Source organism: Manis pentadactyla, chromosome 10 (genome assembly GCF_030020395.1).
Source record: "Manis pentadactyla isolate mManPen7 chromosome 10, mManPen7.hap1, whole genome shotgun sequence".
NCBI classification, from domain to species: domain Eukaryota; kingdom Metazoa; phylum Chordata; class Mammalia; order Pholidota; family Manidae; genus Manis; species Manis pentadactyla.
In genome coordinates, this window is record NC_080028.1 from 61,695,743 (window position 1) to 61,714,405 (window position 18,663).

General features: G+C 37.1%; 1 protein-coding gene across 5 annotated transcripts in view; it reads left to right on the forward strand.

The window, feature by feature from the left end:
* The window catches only part of FRS2 (fibroblast growth factor receptor substrate 2), a 162,260-nt gene extending 144,079 nt beyond the window's left edge, over nt 1–18,181 (forward strand). For all 5 annotated transcript variants that reach the window (XM_036920951.2, XM_057486858.1, XM_057486860.1 and 2 more), the window contains 5 exons: nt 1,944–2,035; nt 9,662–9,848; nt 10,613–10,771; nt 11,159–11,322; nt 12,469–18,181. In XM_036920951.2, coding sequence (XP_036776846.1) covers nt 1,970–2,035; nt 9,662–9,848; nt 10,613–10,771; nt 11,159–11,322; nt 12,469–13,419 — 1,527 coding nt within the window. In that variant the 5' untranslated portion in view covers nt 1,944–1,969 and the 3' untranslated portion in view covers nt 13,420–18,181. The remainder of the gene's footprint in view (nt 1–1,943; nt 2,036–9,661; nt 9,849–10,612; nt 10,772–11,158; nt 11,323–12,468) is intronic.
* Nucleotides 18,182–18,663: the final 482 nt, after the last annotated feature.

The following is an 18,663-nucleotide window of genomic DNA, read 5'->3' on the forward strand; positions in this document are numbered from 1 at the left end:
CTCTCCAGGAATTCTTCCTGTTTTAGGTTTCCAACCCCCTAATCACAAGAGTATCACATAAGCACCATCAAATGTAGGTTTGTGCTCCCAGAGCAGATCTCTGGAGTTAGGTATTCAGCAGTCCCAGGCCTCCACTCCCTCCCTGCTCTGTTTCTCTTCCTCCCACTGGTGAGCTGGGGTTGGGGAAGGGCTTGGGTCCTGCCATGTCACAGCTTTCGTACGTTACTCTGTTCCGTGAGGTCTGCTCTTTTCTCCAGGTGTATGCAGTCTGGCGCAGTCCTCTTTCCTGTTGCTCTTTCAGGATTAGTTGTATTAATTATATTTTTGTATTATATGAGGTTTTAGGAGGAAGCCTCTGTCTCACCTCTCCTGCCACCATCTTTAATCCTCTCTCACCATAATACTTTATCTTACATTGCTCTCTCTCTCTTTAGACTCACGACTCTTGAGAAGTACCTATTGTAATTTAATCATCTTTAAACCATGATCTTTAGCTGGCATATTAAAGCAAAATACCAGATAACTAGTTTTAATCAATTTTACTACTTCATCACTTCATTTCATTTATGCATTATCATATTTTTCCATGATAACTAGTTTTAATTAATTTTACTACTTCATCACTTCATTTGGTTTATACACATATCAGATTTTTCCATCTTCTTCATACTTAACACCTGTCAGCATTCTTTACCTTTGTTTAGTACAGTTCATTCAGCTCAAAGCAGACTTCGATAGAGCACCTACTGTGCAGTAGGTATTATATTAGGCATGGGAATACAAAAATGTGTAATGTCCATCCCTTTTGGGAAGGAGCTCACAATGGAGGAAAGAAAATAATTAAGTAAATAATCTATCACAGTTTCTACTAAATAAATAGTTTGAGAGGAGCTGTGATAGTGGGGAGCCCAGGGTGCTTCAAGGGATATATTAGTATGACTCACTCACTTGGTTGGAGTCTGAGTGAGAAGGTTTCCTGAATGCCCTGCACTCTTGAGTTGAGTTTAGACGGTATGAAGCAGAAGGGGAGTCGCATGGATGGGTATGAGAGAGAAGATGCTCTGGGGAAATGTTTAGTCTTACTGGGTGGGGCTTGAAGCACAGAGAAGGGAGAGTTCGGACTCAATCTGTAGACAGACTGAATTGTGAAGGGCCTCATGTCATACTGATGAGCTTTGAATTGTTTCCTGAAGGTAGTAAAGAGCCACCGAAGAATTTTAAGCAAGTTTTATTAGATTTTGTTTAGTAATTTATTAGCTTGTGCTTCCTTTTCTCCCTTTTCAAGAATTGTCACATTCATTTTGATTCTTTCCCTTGTGTTTTAGTGATATTTTGAATTTTTCTTTTGTTCATTTAGAATTTTCTCAAATACTAATGTCACCTGTAACCTCTTATTTTAACCTTTTGTGGGAAAGAAGAATCAAACATGCTCTGTCCATTTTGCCAGTATTCTCTGTGCTGACTACTTGAATTTTGAGTTGTCTTTTTCTCTTAATGGACTATTTTAGTTTGTTTTTGTCTATTATTTACCAGTGAACTCTTGTCTGGTCAGGTACATAAAGGTAATACAATGAGTAATGAGAGTCAAAATACTTCCTAAGCGAAAAGTCTAGCATCCCTTTGGAAATATATTCAAAGAGGGACCTGGAATTCCTAATAAACCAGAAAGTGCTAATTCCTTGCATAACTAAATAGTGTTAAATATGAGACCTTTGCAGAATTAAACTGGAAATTTGAGATTTCTCTGAAGTCTGTCTTACATATTATTCTCATCCCTGAGCAGAATTCACTAGCTAGTTTTGTAACTAACGCAGTCGTTTACCCTCTTGGATTTAGTTTTCCTCATCAGAATAATGCATGGCTTGTGTTATATGATTTCTGAGGTTGTATGATTTTTGTATCCTATGTGTAATATAATTTTCTCCAAATTGTCTTTCATGTAGCACTCACATGGTCTTCTGAAGAAGCCATGGGTAGCTGTTGTAGCTGTCCAGATAAAGACACTGTCCCAGATAACCACCGGAACAAGTTTAAGGTCAGTAAAACTTGTTGAGTTGTATCTCTCTTTGGCATTGTGATGTTCTTTTATTTCATTTTATGTATCTTACTTCCTCACTTTCTCTTTAGAGCCTTTTATTTCCCTTTTTGTCCATTCTGACTTTTGTTGTTTTAACAGATGATGACAGTTATTTTCTCACTGACAGTGTGGAGTCCTTTTTACATACCCTTGGTCCTCTGTATCCAATCAGCTACCCAGTTCTGGTAATACTTCCTTTAAAACCCCATTTATACATGCCCCTTCAGTGCCATCAAAACCTCCCAGTTTTTGCTTCATGCCCGGATAATTTTTTTTTAAATTTTTTATTAAGATATTATTGATATACACTCTTATGAAGGTTTCACATGAGAAAATAATGTGGTTAATACATTTACCCATATTATCAAGTCCCCACCCATACCCCAATGCAGTCACTGTCCATCAGTGTAGTAAGATGCTATAGATTCACTGTTTGCCTTCTCTGAGCTACACTGTTTTCTCCGTGACCCACCAACACCATGTGTACTAATCATAATACCCCTCAATGCCCATCTCCGTCCCTCTTGACCTGCCCTCCCACATCTCTCCCCTTTGGTAACCACTAGTCCCTTCTTGGTGTCTCTGAGTTTGCTGCTATTTTGTTCCTTCAGTTTTGCTTCGTTGTTATACTTCACAAATGAGGGAAATCATTTGGCACTTGTCTTTCTCTGCCAGGCTTATTTCACTGAGCATAATATCCTCCAGCTCCATCCATGTTGTTGCAAATGATAGGATATGTTTCTTTCTTATGGCTGAATAGTGTTTCATTGTGTATATGTACCACATCTTCTTTATCCATTCATCTACTGATGGACACTTAGGTTGCTTCCCTATCTTGGCTATTGTAAATAGCGCTGCAATAAACATAGGGGTGCATATGTCTTTTTGAGTCCGAGAAGTTGTATTCTTTGGGTAAATTCCAACAAGTGGGATTCCCGGGTCAAATGGTATTTCTATTTTTAGTTTTTTTAGGAACCTCCATTTGCTTTCCACAATGGTTGAACTAGCTTACATTCCCACCAGCAGTGTAGGAGGGCTCCCCTTTCTCCACATCCTTGCCAGCATTTGTTGTTCTTAGTCTTTCCGATGCTGGCCGTCCTTACTCGTGTAAGGTGATATCTCATTGCGGTTTTAATTTTTATTTCCCTGATGATTAGTGATGTGGAGCATCTTTTCATGTGTCTGCTGGCCATCTGAATGTCTTCTTTGGAGAATTGTCTCTTCATATCCTCAGCCCATTTTTTAATCAGGTTGTTTGCTTTATGGGTGTTGAGGCATGTAAGTTCTTTATATATTTTGGATATTAACCCCTTGTTGGATATGTCATTTACAAATATAGTCTTCCATACTGTAGGATGCCTTTTTGTTCTTTTGATGGTGCAGAAACTTTTTAGTTTGATGTAGTCCCATGTGTTCATTTTTGCTTTTGTTTTCATTGCTTGATGAGATGTGTTCAGGAAGAAGTTGCTCATGCTTATATTCAGGAGATTTTTGCCTGTGTTGTCTTCTAGGAGTTTTATGGTTTCATGACTTATATTCAGGTCTTGGATCCATTTCGAGTTTACTTTTGTGTATGGGGATAAACAATAATCCAGTTTCATTCTCTTGCATGTTGCTGTCCAGTTTTGCCAACACCAGCTGTTGAAGAGGCTGTCATTTCCCCATTGTATGTCCATGGCTCCTTTATCATATATTAAATGACCATATATGCTTGGGTTTATATCAGGGCTCTCTAGTCTGTTCCATTGATCTATGCTTCTGTTCTTGTCCCAGTACCAAATTGTCTTAATTACTGTGGCTTTGTAATAGAGCTTGAAGTTGGGAAGCAAGATCCACCCTGCTTTATTATTCCTTCTCAGGATTGCTTTGGCTATTTGGGGTCTTTTGTGGTTCCATATGAATTTTAGAACGATTTTCTCCTGAATATAAGTATGAACAACTTCTTCCTGAACACATCTCATCGAGCAATGAAAACAAAAGCAAAAATGAACACATGGCAGTACATCAAACTAAAAAGGTCATTGAAGAACGCTGTTGCTATTTTGATAGGAATTGCATTCAATCTGTAGATTGCTTGAAGCAGGATGGCCAATTTGACAATATTGATTCTTCCTATCCATGAGCACAGGATGTGTTTCCATTTATTGGTATGTTTTTTAATTTGTCTCATGAGTGTCTTGTAGTTTTCAGAGTATAGGTCTTTGACTTCCTTGGTTAGGTTTATTCCTAGGTATTTTATTCTTTTTGATGCAGCTGTGAATGGAATTGTTTTCCTGATTTTTCTCTCTGCTAGTTCATTGTTAGTGTAATGGAATTCCACAGATTTCTGCAAATTAATTTTGTATCCTGCAACTTTGCTGAATTCAGGTATAAAATGTAGTAGTTTTAGAGTGGATTCTTAAGGGTATTTTCTGTACAATATCATGTCATCTGCAAACAGGGACAGTTTAACTTCTTCCTTACCAATCTGGATGCCTTTTACTTCTTTGTGTTGTCTGATTGCCATGGCTAGGACCTCCAGTACTATGTTGAATAGAAGTGGGAAGAGTGGGCATACTTGTGTTGTTCCGGATCTTAGGTGATAAGCTTTCAGCTTCTCACCATAAAATACGATGTTGGCTGTGGGTTTGTCAATTATGGCCTTTATTATGTTGAGGTACTTGCCCTGTATATCCATTTTGTTGAGAGTTTTTATCATGAATGGATGTTGAATTTTATCAAATGCATTTTCAGCATCTGTGGAGATGATCATGTGGTTTTCATCCTCCTTTTCGTTTATGTGGTGTATGATGTTGATGGATTTTCGAATGTTGTACCATACTTGCATCCCTGGAATAAATCCTACTTAATCATGATGGATGATCTTTTTGATGTATTTTTCAATTTGGTTTGCTTATATTTTGTTGAGTATTTTTGCCTCTAAGTTCATCAGGGATATTGGTCTAAAATTTTCTTTTTTTGTGGTGTCTTTGCCTGGTTTTGGTATTAGAGTGATGCTGGCCTCATAGAATGAGTTTGTAAGTATTCCCTCTTCTTCTCTTTGGAGTACTTGAAGGAGATGGGTATTAGGTCATCACTAAATGTTTGATAAAATTCATCGGTGAAGCCATCTGCCAAGAGTATTTTTCTTAGGTAGTTTTTTGATTACCAATTCAATTTCATTGCTGGTAATTGATCTTGTCAGATTTTCTGTTTCTTTCTAAGTCAGCCTTGGAAGGTTATATTTTTCTAGAAAGTTGTCCATTTCTTCTAGGTTATCCAGTTTGTTGGCATATAATTTTTCATGGTATTTCTTTGTATTTCTGTGGTGTCCGTAGTGATTTTTCTGTTCTCATTTCTGATTCTGTTTATGTGTGCAGACACTCTTTTTCTTGATAATTCTGGCTAGTGGTTTATCTATTTTGTTTATTTTCTTGAAGAACCAGCTCTTGCTTTCACTGATTTTTTTCTATTGTTTTATTCTTCTCAATTTTATTTATTTCTGCTCTAATCTTTATTATGTCCCTTCTTCTACTGACTTTTGCCCTCATTTGTTCTTCTTTTTGTAGTTTCATTAATTGTGAGTTTAGAGTGTTCATATGGGGTTGTTCTTCTTTCCTGAGGTAGGTCTGTATTGCAATATACTTTCCTCTCAGCACGACCTTCGCTCCGTCCAACAGATTTTGCAGTGTTGAATTATTGTTGTCATTTGTCTCCATATATTGCTTGATCTCTGTTTTTATTAGTTCATTGATCCATTCATTATTTAGGAGCATGTTGTGAAGCCTCCATGTGTTTGTGGGCTTTTTCATTTTCTTTGCATAATTTATTTCTAGTTTCATACCTTTGTGGTTTGAGAAACTGGTTGGTACAATTTCAGTCTTTTTGAATTCACTGAGGCTCTCTTTGTGACCTAGTATATGATTTATTCTTGAAAACATTCCATGTGCGCTTGAGAAGAATGTGTATTGTGCTGCTTTTGGGTGTAGAATTCTGTAGATATCTGTTAGGTCCATCTTTTCTAATGTGTTGTTGAGTGCCTCTGTCTCCTTACTTATTTTCTGTCTGGTGGTTCTGTCCTTCAGAGTGAGTGGAGTTTTGAAGTCTCCTGGAATGAATGCATTACATTCTGTTTCCTCTTCATTCTGTTAGTATTTGTTTCACATACGTAGGTGCTCCTGTGTTGGGCTCATATGTATTTATAATGGTTATATCTTCTTGTTGGATTGACCCTTTCATCATTACATAATGTCCTTCTTTGTCTCTTGTGACTTTCTTTGTTTGAAGTGTATTTTGTCTCATACAAGTGCTGCAACTCCTGCTTTTTTCTCCCTATTAGTTGTATGAAATATCTTTTTCCATCCCTTCACTTTTATTCTGTGTATAATTTGGGTTTAAAGTGAGTCTTTCGTAGGCAGCATATAGGTGGGTCTTGTTTTTTTATCCATTCAGTGAGTCTATGTATTTTAATTCGTGCATTCAGTTCATTTACATTTAGGGTGATTATCTATAGGTATGTAATTACTGCCATTGCAGGGTTTAGTTTAGTGGTTACCAAAGGTTCAAGGTTAACTTCCTTACTATCTAAGATTCTAACTTAACTCACTTAGTATGCTATTACAAAGACCATTTATAGGTTTTTTTCTCCTACTTTTTCTTCCTTCTGCATTCTTTATGTATTAGGTATCATGTTCTGTACTCTTTTCTATCTCTTGATTGACTTCGGGGTAGTTGGCTTAATTATGCGTTTGCTTAGTAATTAACTGTTTTACTTTCTTTACTGTGGTTTTATTACCTTTTGTGACAGCTAGTAAACCTTAGGAACACTTCCATCTATAGCAGTCCCTCCAAAATACACTGTAGAGACATTTCATGGGAGGTAAATTCTCTCAGCTTTTGCTTGTCTGCAAATTGTTTAATCCCTCCTTCAAATTTAAATGATAATCTTGCTAGATAATGTAATCTTGTTTCAAGGCCCTTCGGCTTCATTGCATTAGATACATCATGCCACTCCCTTCTGGCCTGTAAGGTTTCTGCTGAGAAGTCTGATGATAACCTGATGGGCTTTCCTTTGTATGTGATCTCATTTCTTTCTCAGGCTTCTTTTAATAGTCTATTCTTATCCTTGATCTTTGCAATTTTAACTACTATATGTCTTGGTGTTGTCTTCTTTGGATCCCTTGTGTTGGGAGATCTGTGCACCTCCATGGCCGGGAGACTTATCTCTTTCCCCATATTGGGGAAGTTTACAGCAGTTACCTCCACAAAGACACTTTCTATCCCTTTTTCTCTCTCTTCTTCTTCTGGTACCCCTATAATGCGAATACCATCCCGTTTGGATTGGTCACACAGTTCTCTCAATATTCTTTCATTCTTAGAGATCCTTTTTTCTCTCTGTGCCTCAGCTTCTTTGTATTCCTCTTCTCCAATTTCTATTTAATTTATTGTCTCCTCCACTGTATCTAATCTGCTTTTAATACCCTTCATTTTCCTCTTCAATGATTAGATTTCTGACCAGAATTCATTCCTGAGTTTTTGAATATTTTTCTGTACTTCCATGAGCATATTAATGATTTTTATTTTGAAATCCCCTTCAGGAAGATTCATGAGATCAATTCTATCTGAATCTTTCTCAGGTGTTGTATTCATAATTTTACTTTAACCCAGGTTTCTTTGTTTCATATTTGTATATGGCGCCCTCTAGTGCTGAGAAGCTCTACTCTCTGGAGCTGTTCAGTACCTGAAGCAATGTTGGGGGTTGCAGAGGAGTGCTATTTGTGCCTGGAGGGAGGAAAGAGCTGTTTCCTGCTTCCCGGCTGTTATGCCTGCCTCCACTGCTAGAACCAGTGGGCCAAGCACACAGGTAGAAGCCTCTATGTTTTGCATTTGTAGTTGTTGTAGACGGGGCTTCCCTCTGGCTTGGCTATCACCAGGGTAGGGTTTGCTCGTTTGCAAGCCAGGTGAGGCTGGCCGGGAGAAAGGCTCAGTAGGCTGCGTATCACACAGGGGTTCCTTCAAGCTCTGTAGCCAGCCAGGGAGCTGGAGCGCCTGAAGATTGAGAAAGCTCCCAACCTGCTGGGCAGAGTGCACCCAGACAATTTTGTCTACCTGTCCTTTCTTCTGAGCAGTAGTTCTGTGAAATCCATGCCCCTTTAGCAGCCCTCTTGCTGTTAGGAAGTCTGTCAGGGTGCCTGCCTTTCTTTTGTCCCAGAGCAGCTGAATATGGATCCCTGCTTTCCACAAGTGACTGGAATCTCAGTCTCTCCAGGTATTCTGCCTGTCTTAGCTTTCCAACCCCCTAATCATGAGAGTACCATGAAAGCACCATGAATTGTAGGTTTGTTCTCCCAGAGGAGATCTCTGGATTTAGGTATTCAGCAGTCCTTCGCTTCCACTCCCTCCCCACTCCGTTTCTCTTCCTCCTGCCCGTGAACTGGGCTGGGGGAAGGGCTTGGGTCCAGCTGGGCCACAACTTTGATATGTTACTCTGTTCCATGAGGTTTATTCTTTTCTCCAGGTGTCTGCTGTTTTGTGCATCCCTCTTTCCTGTTGCTCTTTTTGGATTAGTCATATTCATTATATTTTCATATTATATGCGGTTTTAGGAGGAAGCCTATGTCTCACCACTCACACCGCCATTTTTAATCCTTGCCTGGATAATCTCTTAACTGGACTGTACCTTGAGTCAGTTCTATGATCCATTAGTAGTTGACATCAAACTAATCTTCGTTTGTCAGTCTAAGACTTCATTGGTGGTTTGTTACCTGGAGGGTAAATGCTCCATTCCTTACCCACCCATGGCCAATTAGTGTCTGTAGTTGTCTGATCTCAGTGTCTTATAAATCATAGCCTCTAGGTGTAAGTTCCAGCCTTGTTGTTTTATACTCTGTGACCTCAGGCAGGTAACGTTATCACTAAGTCTTTGTTCAGTTTTTGTATGAAGAAAATAGTATTGCATGCAGTTTAGGATTATTATAGGGATTAAGTGAGAAAAACACATGTAGAGTGCTTTGCCCAGTCCCAGTGTGATAGAAAATTCTCCCTAAGTGTTATCTGTTCTTCAGAATCTCTGGCCTTTTTCTGAAATCTGCAATGCAAGGCTTTTCCTTAGATGAACTCTGGGCCAGTCTTGTCTTGGTCTCTTTAAAACATATCTTGTTGTCTCTGCTGTAGTTCTGCATCTTCAGGACATCCCACAACTCCTTACCCTCCTTACTTCATTTCTTACCTGAATTTAATTATCCCCAAGGCCCAGCTGAGGTCCCTCTTCTTGTGTGAAGCCTTCACCAACCCTAGGCCACAGTTTCTGCCTTTTGCAGCCTCTGTCTTACTCATTTGTCAATCATACACAGTTTTGTGGTGTTGGATTTGTGTTTGTTTATCTTATTTCCCCAAAGGGAATGTGAGTTTCTTGTCATTGTGAACAGGGTATCATACTGCTACATAATCCATGCCCTACACACACATTGGTTGATGAATGAACCTACAAAGAAGTGAATAAGTGAACCATTCAGCAACTGTGCATTTCCTTACAAATTGGGGAAATAGGTGTCTAACTGTCAAGTGGAAACATTGGGTTAGTGTTAATTAAAATTTCTTTTTTAGGTTATTAATGTGGATGATGATGGGAATGAGTTAGGTTCTGGAATAATGGAACTTACAGACACAGAATTGATTTTATACACTCGCAAATGTGACTCCGTAAAATGGCACTACCTCTGTCTGCGACGCTATGGCTATGATTCTAATCTCTTTTCTTTTGAAAGTGGTCGAAGGTGTCAAACTGGACAAGGTAGGTAGAACCTTTAATTTTTTTTTTTCCTCCACACATTATCACACTTGAAATACTGTTCTTTCAGTTATTCTACATACAATATTTAAATTAATATTTTACTTTTCTCCCAATTGAAAAGCATCCCCCAAGTAAATAGCTTAAGAAAAGAGCTATGGTAAACTATGTATTCATTTATCCAGCATTTATTAAACACATTTTCTATGTCCAGAATTTTGCCTCATATTAACTAAGATTTTGAGTACATGATTAGTCCCAGTAAATTGCCTGTATGTGTCTTTTACTCTTATAACTTGTTGGGGGAACTATCTAACTTACAGATCAAATAGAACATACTTTTTTGCTCTCTGCTACTTGAAAGGCCTTCAGCGAATTACATGACTTTGTGGAACATCCAATTTTTTCCCTGTCAAAGGGGCATGGTAGTCTGTACTTAACAGAATTATTGTAATCATTAAATAAGATAACATCCTAAGCCACAGAGCAAGGACCTGTTAAATGGTAAAGGATCACCTGAGTAATGGTGAGTTGGGCTCCCCCTGCTGTTAAGAAGCAGACTAACCTAGATGTGCAGATCTTGTTCTGTCTGCCTTGTTTGGGGTTTATGTTTTGAAACGGAATAATGTTAATTTTTCAGACATTTATTTAAAAGGTCTTTGCTATTTGTGCATAGAATGCTTTCTTTACAATTTTGTTCAACACGTCTTCCTGTATCTTTTTTAAAGATGTGGTAACCATTTTCCCCTTCTGGTTTATATTTGTAGGAATCTTTGCCTTTAAGTGTGCCCGTGCAGAAGAATTATTTAACATGTTGCAAGAGATTATGCAAAATAATAGTATAAATGTGGTGGAAGAGCCAGTTGTAGAAAGGAATAATCACCAGACAGAAATGGAAGTCCCCAGAACACCTCGAACACCTACAAGTAAGTACCCATTTTCCCTGTGGTATTTTGAGTAACAGACATTATAAACTATAGATCATGGAAATTTAACCTATAACATGTTAAAAATCACCATTGGCTAACATAACAAGTATTATTGTCATTTTTAAAAAACTGTTACCTATAATTATAAACATTTTAAAAACTTTAAATATGTGGGAATTAAATGTTCATATTATTGAAAACTTTCCATTATCTGAATGGGAAATTAGAGTGGAGGGGACACTGTTTGTGATCTGGCTTCTGCTGTGTCTTGCCAGAAACATCTTCCTTAGTCCTTAGTGCAGACTGGATTCTCATTCATTTTATTCTCTCTGCCCTACCCATATATCCTGCTTTCCTTCTTAAACCAAAAAAACAAAAACTCAGCTCCAGGGTTTGCTGCTCAGAACTTACCTAATGGATATCCCCGATATCCCTCATTTGGAGATGCTTCGTCCCATCCTTCAAGCCGACATCCTTCTGTGGGAAGTGCACGCCTGCCTTCAGTAGGTGAAGAATCTACACATCCTTTGCTTGTGGCTGAGGAACAAGTAAGCCTGTCTAACAGGATAACAGATTGTGTGGAGTTAAAAAGCATTACTGTGCTAATATGTGAAGATTTTAGATACTTTGAAGTTTAACTTTCACTGTTTTATATGACTTTTGTAGTGAAGATCAGAGGAAATGGCATGTATTTGCTGACATATGCCCAAATATGTACAGGTATTGAGGGGAACTTAGCATTATAGTAATTTGCGGTTTCATGGGAGAGGTGGTTCTTTAGATAAAGACAGATGTAACTAATGGCCAGTTCCCATTATAATAACCTCCAATGGATTTGTAAGTATTGCTGCTTTTTTTTATTAGTGGACCACTAGCAGGAAGGCAGATTTTATTGTTATTTTTATAGAACTATTTAATAGTCCTCTATTAGTAGACTATTCTGTTTTTCATTTGAGCTATGAAATACCTGGTTGGACATTGTCTATGCATTAATTAGTTATACTTATCTTCTGTGAACCACATGGTTATTTATCACTAAGGAATTTTTACTGTTTTAAAATCCATTTCTTTGTGTTCTTTACATAGAAAATGAGTTCTTATATTATTTTCTATAATTATGTTTCCCTGAGTGTTGCATTTATTTTTAAGTTTTTCAAATTTGATGTATTCTAAGTGTTTTTATATTGTTTCCCCAAGATACTATTGAGCTTTTCTAAGTAGTGATAATTTCTTGGTAGATAAATATTTATTTTATATCTGTGCATTTTACAGAACTATTTAATCTACTAGAGTTTATATCTGTATAGTCAGATCATCTGTAAATAATGATAAATTTCGCTTTTCCTTTTTAATACTTGCTGTTTCGTATTTCTCAATCACATTTTAATATATTAGTGGGAATTTCCAGAACAACATCATAATGGTAATCCCTATTTTTTTTCTTTTTTTTTTATGAAATGCATCTCATGTTTTACCATCAAGTATGTTTTGTGTTATTTTAGAGTGGTTATTCTTTTATCAAGTTAGGAAGATATTTTTACATTCCTTCTCCCACCATCTTTTTATTAGTTAGAAAACAGGTACAAAACTTACATAGTAGTATATTGATAGTTAATCAATAGAATTAACTGATATGGTCAGACTTTCTTTCTTTTTAAAGCAAGTTACTGATTCACTTTCCTGTTTTGTTTTAGGTACATACTTATGTCAACACTACTGGTGTGCAAGAAGAGCGGAAAAACCACACAAGTGTGCACGTTCCATTGGAGGTGAGGATTTCTAATGCTGAAAACAACACACCAAAAGAAGAACCAAGTGGTGTTGATGACAGGGACCCTCAGATTCTTCTTGAACCCGAAGGAGTCAAATTTGTTTTAGGACCAACCCCTGTTCAAAAGCAATTAATGGAAAAAGAGAAAATGGAGCAACTTGGAAGAGATCAAGTCAGTGGAAGTGGTGCAAATAACACAGAATGGGACACTGGATATGACAGTGATGAACGAAGAGATGCACCCTCTGTTAACAAACTGGTATATGAAAATATAAATGGGTTATCTATTCCTAGTGCCTCAGGGGTCAGGAGAGGTCGTCTGACATCCACCAGTACCTCAGATACCCAGAATATCAACAACTCAGCTCAGAGAAGAACTGCATTATTAAACTATGAAAATTTACCATCTTTGCCTCCTGTCTGGGAAGCCCGCAAGCTAAGCAGGGATGAAGACGACAGTTTAGGACCAAAGACTCCATCTCTAAATGGCTACCATAATAACCTAGATCCAATGCATAACTATGTGAATACAGAGAACGTAACCGTGCCAGCAAGTGCTCACAAGGTGGAATACTCAAGGCGTCAGGACTGTACACCCACAGTGTTTAACTTTGATATCAGACGCCCAAGTTTAGAACACAGGCAGCTCAATTACATACAGGTTGACTTGGAAGGCGGCAGTGACTCTGACAACCCGCAGACTCCAAAAACGCCAACCACGCCCCTTCCGCAAACCCCTACCAGGCGCACAGAGCTGTACGCTGTGATAGACATCGAGAGGACTGCTGCTATGTCAAATCTGCAGAAAGCACTGCCACGAGATGATGGTACGTCAAGGAAAACCAGACATAATAGTACTGATCTGCCCATGTGAGCCTGGAAAGCATTCCATTGTTTGCACCTTTGTGAAGTTTTAAAAATGAAGATGCAAGTACTTCATTTTTGTTTCTAAACACTAACTCCTTTTATAGACTGATAAAGTTTTTTCTGAGAATTTCATGTGCTTCTTTAACTAAAGGGAATTAATGTAGAGCAGGTACTCATTAAAGAACACTAATTTCATTATACACTACTCATTACTGTGCAGCAGGGCTCCTGGGTTCACGGTGCCTATTCAGAACTAAAGGTGAGGAGAGTGACATGCTGGTGACTTTTACCAATATTCTGGACTTTTGCATATCATTCATGTCTAAGTCATTGTTGGCATTTAAGACATTTCATAAAGCCTCTTGATAATGTACATTGCTAGCAGATAACTCTAGGCTTTGAAAGTAATATTCGTAGATTCACTATTGACAGTATGTGGCCTCCAGCATGAAACAAATGAGAAATCCTTTATTTCATTAATCATAGGCTTTTTGACTTGAGCCAAAACATGTGTAAAGGAAATAGCAGTATCACACCTCCTTACATACCAGTCAGTCCCTTTGCCTCCAGCGTTACTAGAAGAGCCAGAGGGCCGTGAATATGCTTTGCTGTTGGTGTGCTGAAAGGCAGGAAGGATGCAAGAGTTTCTGTGTGCTCGTCTTGTGATGAAGGGCATGGCCCAGATACCTAATTAGAGTGATAATAGGCTCAATAATCAGTTTCAGGTCACTTTACCCAGAAACATTTGAAAATCTGAATGATAATCTCTTGAAAGTTTCTCTCCTATAGATTATTAACAGTAACATGTTTTTCTGGAGGCATTTGTGCCATTAGGTTGCCATTTACCTTCAGTTTTTTTCCTTTGGTGTTTGGGATGTCTTATTTTGTGGCTTAATGTCTTTCTCAATGTAAAATGTTCAAGTTTGTATATAGTTTGGAAATTAGACTGTGTTCATTGTTGTTTAGTTTGCATTTTTGTTGAATTTTGGTATGGAAGGTTCATTTGGAACTTACTGTTATTCTGTAGCAGGGTTGCCCTTGTCCAGTATTTATTTATATGCTGTTTACTTTTCAAGTTGATAAAAAGCATTCTCTCAATTTTAAGTTTCACTTGTGTCCATAGGTGATCTCTTTAGCAGCTGAGAAAAAAAAGGAAGCTCCTTTAACATGCAAAGTTCCGTAAGGTACTGTGTTTTCTCCGTGGGCACTCTCTCCCCAGCACTTTAGCAGTGATCCCCTTAGTCGCACAGCTGCAATTGTACTTTGCCCACTGTAGTGCTCCTCAGCTCTGCTGTCCTTTAACTTACAGCTGGATCTTCGGTCATCCCTTGATTTCAATGTTAAGAATGTTAAGATTGTTTGCCAGCATAGCAGGTACAGTGGATGTTTTGTAGCAATGAGATTGTGTCATAATTTAGGATTTAAAATGAATTGAAGTTAATATAAACTGATGCTTGTCCATGATGTCTAACTCTTGGAAATGTTCCAGTTTTCCAAACACTAGAGAAGATGAGAAGATAGAGTAGAAAGAAGGTTAGGTAACCTTTCAAAATACTTTACTGTTTTCTCTAAGTATGAGGAAGTTTGAGATTATGATCTGGATCTACCAGACGTATTTAAGGTTAATTTAGCATGAAATCATGTATCTCCAACCTGTTCAATAAATAACCTAGTTATAGGGCAGTGAGTGAATTAGCAGAATGTAGAGTGGGACCATTATAAGAAAAATAAATTATTAAAGGTGTCTTTGTCATTTTCAGTGCCATTGGTTTATGTGCATAGCAGAATTTCTTTCTATTTTTTCTGTGAACTTGGTGCTTACTAAAGTGTTCTCTGTTCTCTAAAAAGAGAGCAGTGGTATAGGTGTGCAGTTTCCATTTTTAATGTATTCCATTTATGCTTTGTTCTGAGTAGATTGCTAATTGTGCCAAATTTCTGTGATGATATTGTAATGTGGAAGAATTATGATGGAACCAGTACACATGGTTTTCTCCAAAACAAGCAGTCAAGACAGAACATTAACCTCCAAATAATGAAAGCGCTGATCTATTCATTCATTTTGGAGGTTAGAAGCTCTCTTTTCTTTTTTTTCCCCCTCATCCTTTTCATTTTTCCTTTCAGATTCTGATTAGTTTTTATGTTTTTTTAGGTAACCCCAATATAATCATTGCAGTTTATGCTTTTAATACTGTGTGCTTTAAAAATGAAAATGGGACCAATTTGTCTGCTAAGAATTTGATTTTAGGGGCTGTATTAGGAAGATGTATACAACTGGTGTTAATTTCTAGATGTCTCTGGAAAATACCTGTGTTCCTGTTTAATAAAAATGTAGAACACTACTTGTCCTTTCCAGTAGCCTAGTAATGGGCATTAAGCTCTGTCCCAGAAGAATGTACCTATCGCTAGGTATAATTTAGAATGAGGTATTTTATTGGAATATAATTGTGACCATATGTTTCAGATTTTCTGAGACAGACCTAATTTTAGATACACTGTTCTGTTGATAGACCATGTGATACCACTTTTTGGTATTGGAAATATCATTGTTCATAGGTTTTTTTCCCCCCAAATAGAATCCTCTTTTATCCACATAGATCATAATAGCTTTTATCCCAGACTGGGGTTGGAAACTGATATGGGTATTACCTGTGTTTTTTCTTAGTGTGTTTTATTTCCCAGTTTTTCCTTTAAAAATGAAAGGTGCCTTCCCTCCCTCCAGGAAGATTGGCAAATAGTTCCTTTTATTTACTGCTGCTGTGGAGTGATGAGATATGCACTTTACTCTTAAAGACTAAGCAAAAAGCTTTTCACTTCCCAGTATATCCAGAATAGATCACATTTGGGACTTAACAAAATTTGCCAAGCAATCTTTGTTTTTATAGATATTAATGTTGACTTTACAGCTCAGTGTTCTAAGTCGAGCTAGTGTTTGTTTATCACTCCCCTTCCCCTCCCTCCTCCCACCCCTCCCCCGCAAAAATCTGTGGCACAACATATAAAAATGTACCTCAGTAATGTTCTATTAAAAATGGGACAGGGGCCTTATGTTTTCATAATTTCCCAATAATGTGCCACCATATTTTTGCCTCAAAGTAAAGGTTTTAACAAGCTAAAAAGTACTTCCCCCTGTACTGTTCCTAACCTATAATGCCCAAGTGTTTTGTGCAATGTGTAGTGTGTGTGTGTAAATATATATATGCACATGTGTTTGAGGGTGTGTATCTCCTTGAAATAGACATACCATCAGAGACAACATTCAGAGCTGATGTATTGGCATCTCATTCATATTTCTAATATGTGAGGTATATGGTACTAATTACCTTTTCCCTGATGTTTGCCAAATTTGAATAAAGGCATTGGTACGAATTTACAGAATGTGTAGAAAATGTTATGACTTGAAAAATTAACAAATATTTTACAACATACCACAATATGCTCTGCCCAAACCAGCATCCTGTCCTTCCTGTTCTTTACATCCCTCTTCCCATCCCTACTTCCTCGTTTTTCTGAGGGGTATAACGTTCTTTTGTAGCATCATTGTAATTGCAATTCTGTGACAATTGGACAATAATAGCATGGAAATGGACTGGTATTAATAGTACAGTAGTCACCGGTGTGCCACATTTGCATTAGTAAATGCAAAATACACATTTTATAAAGGACAAATTTTGTGTTATGCTTTTATTTTCATTGCATTGTATAATATTGTAAGATTATTGTATGTCCTAATTTGCATTATAAATGTTTTTCCTACATAAAGGCATAAATATAGCAACTTTGTATAAAGGTAGCTTATTAGATTTTTAATTTTTTCTTTTATAAAAAAGTAACAGTGGGACTACCATTGCCAAATTGTATATGAAATAATGAATTTTATCCCCTACAGTTAATTTCTTTTATAAACATTCCATATTTCTCTAATAAAAGATGTAAGTGATACTGTACTATGCATAAATTGTATTTTAATGCTGTTTCGTATCAGCATTTTAAATTTCGGTTTGCATTTTTTATATTGGCAAAATTTACCACTGTTGATTAAAACCTTGTATATGTAACATTTTTTGCCCTCTGTCCCTTCCTACCCTTTGTTCTCTATTTCTCCCTATCAGTGCCAACTTCATACATTTTGTAGCATGGCAATAAAGTGTAACTTTCACACTGAGGCCTAGTGTGGCTTTTTGGAGGACGTGGAGATGGGAGGATTGCCCTCTACTTGTTCTTTGCATATGACTTTTTGCCATACAAACCATGTCTCCAAGCATGAGAAGTTATCTCCTATATGATGTAAACATGCTTTTAAGGACAAGTGTGAATGTGCTTTAAAGCTTGATTTTTGTCAACAAATAAGAACTAATTTTTTATCTTTGGGAAAGTCAGAATTCTTAAAGTACAATCAAACCTTTATTAACTGGAGTACTTAAAGAATAAGCTAATAATTGAATTTAGTTCAACAAGGGCTAAGCAACACACTCTAAAAATATTTATTGTAGAGTATATTGTCCTAAAAATTATATGTAAAATATGGTTTAATCTTAGATAATTTTAGATCTTGCAATGCCTTACTGTTGTTATTCTGGCATAAATTTCCTTCATCGAGGTACTCAAGTTGATACTGGAAGCTGAGCTGACTATACACTGCCTTTAAGCATTCATGAAAACTGCTCTGTTGAATAAAGTCTGATTGGAGTTCTTATGGTTACTTTCCCCTTATTGCTGAAAGCAGTTTGCAATAAAACCCCAATAAAAGTTTGGTTGGATACCTATTTAAAGTTTTGCTGTATTTATATTTCACACATTTCTTGAAACTTTAATAAGAGTTTATATTTCTCAGTTTCATATCACTGCCATTTTCAAAGTGATAATATATTGGTTTAAGGATTATGTTTCATCAAAGTGTAATGAAATTGTATTTGAGAGACTCACAGTTTTATCTGTACAGTTATTCAAATTAGTAGTTCTCAGCTCTGGGACTTCAAACCTGTTTTTAGTCACTGAGTGATAACTGCAAGCCTACTTGGGTACAGCTAAAGATGGAGATCAGTTTAAACCATGAAGGGGATAGACAAGTCCACAAACGATTGGGGGCTTACTGTGTGCTTGACACCATGGAACTCAAATCCATTAAAATGTGGCAGAGACTGAATCTTGGAAAATTTGAGTGTTCCCGGAAATTAAAAGTTCCTTTGGATTATTTGTGAATTTTCCTTTGAGTTCCTTGAAGACAGTAGCTATTCACATGTGCTTCTTTTTA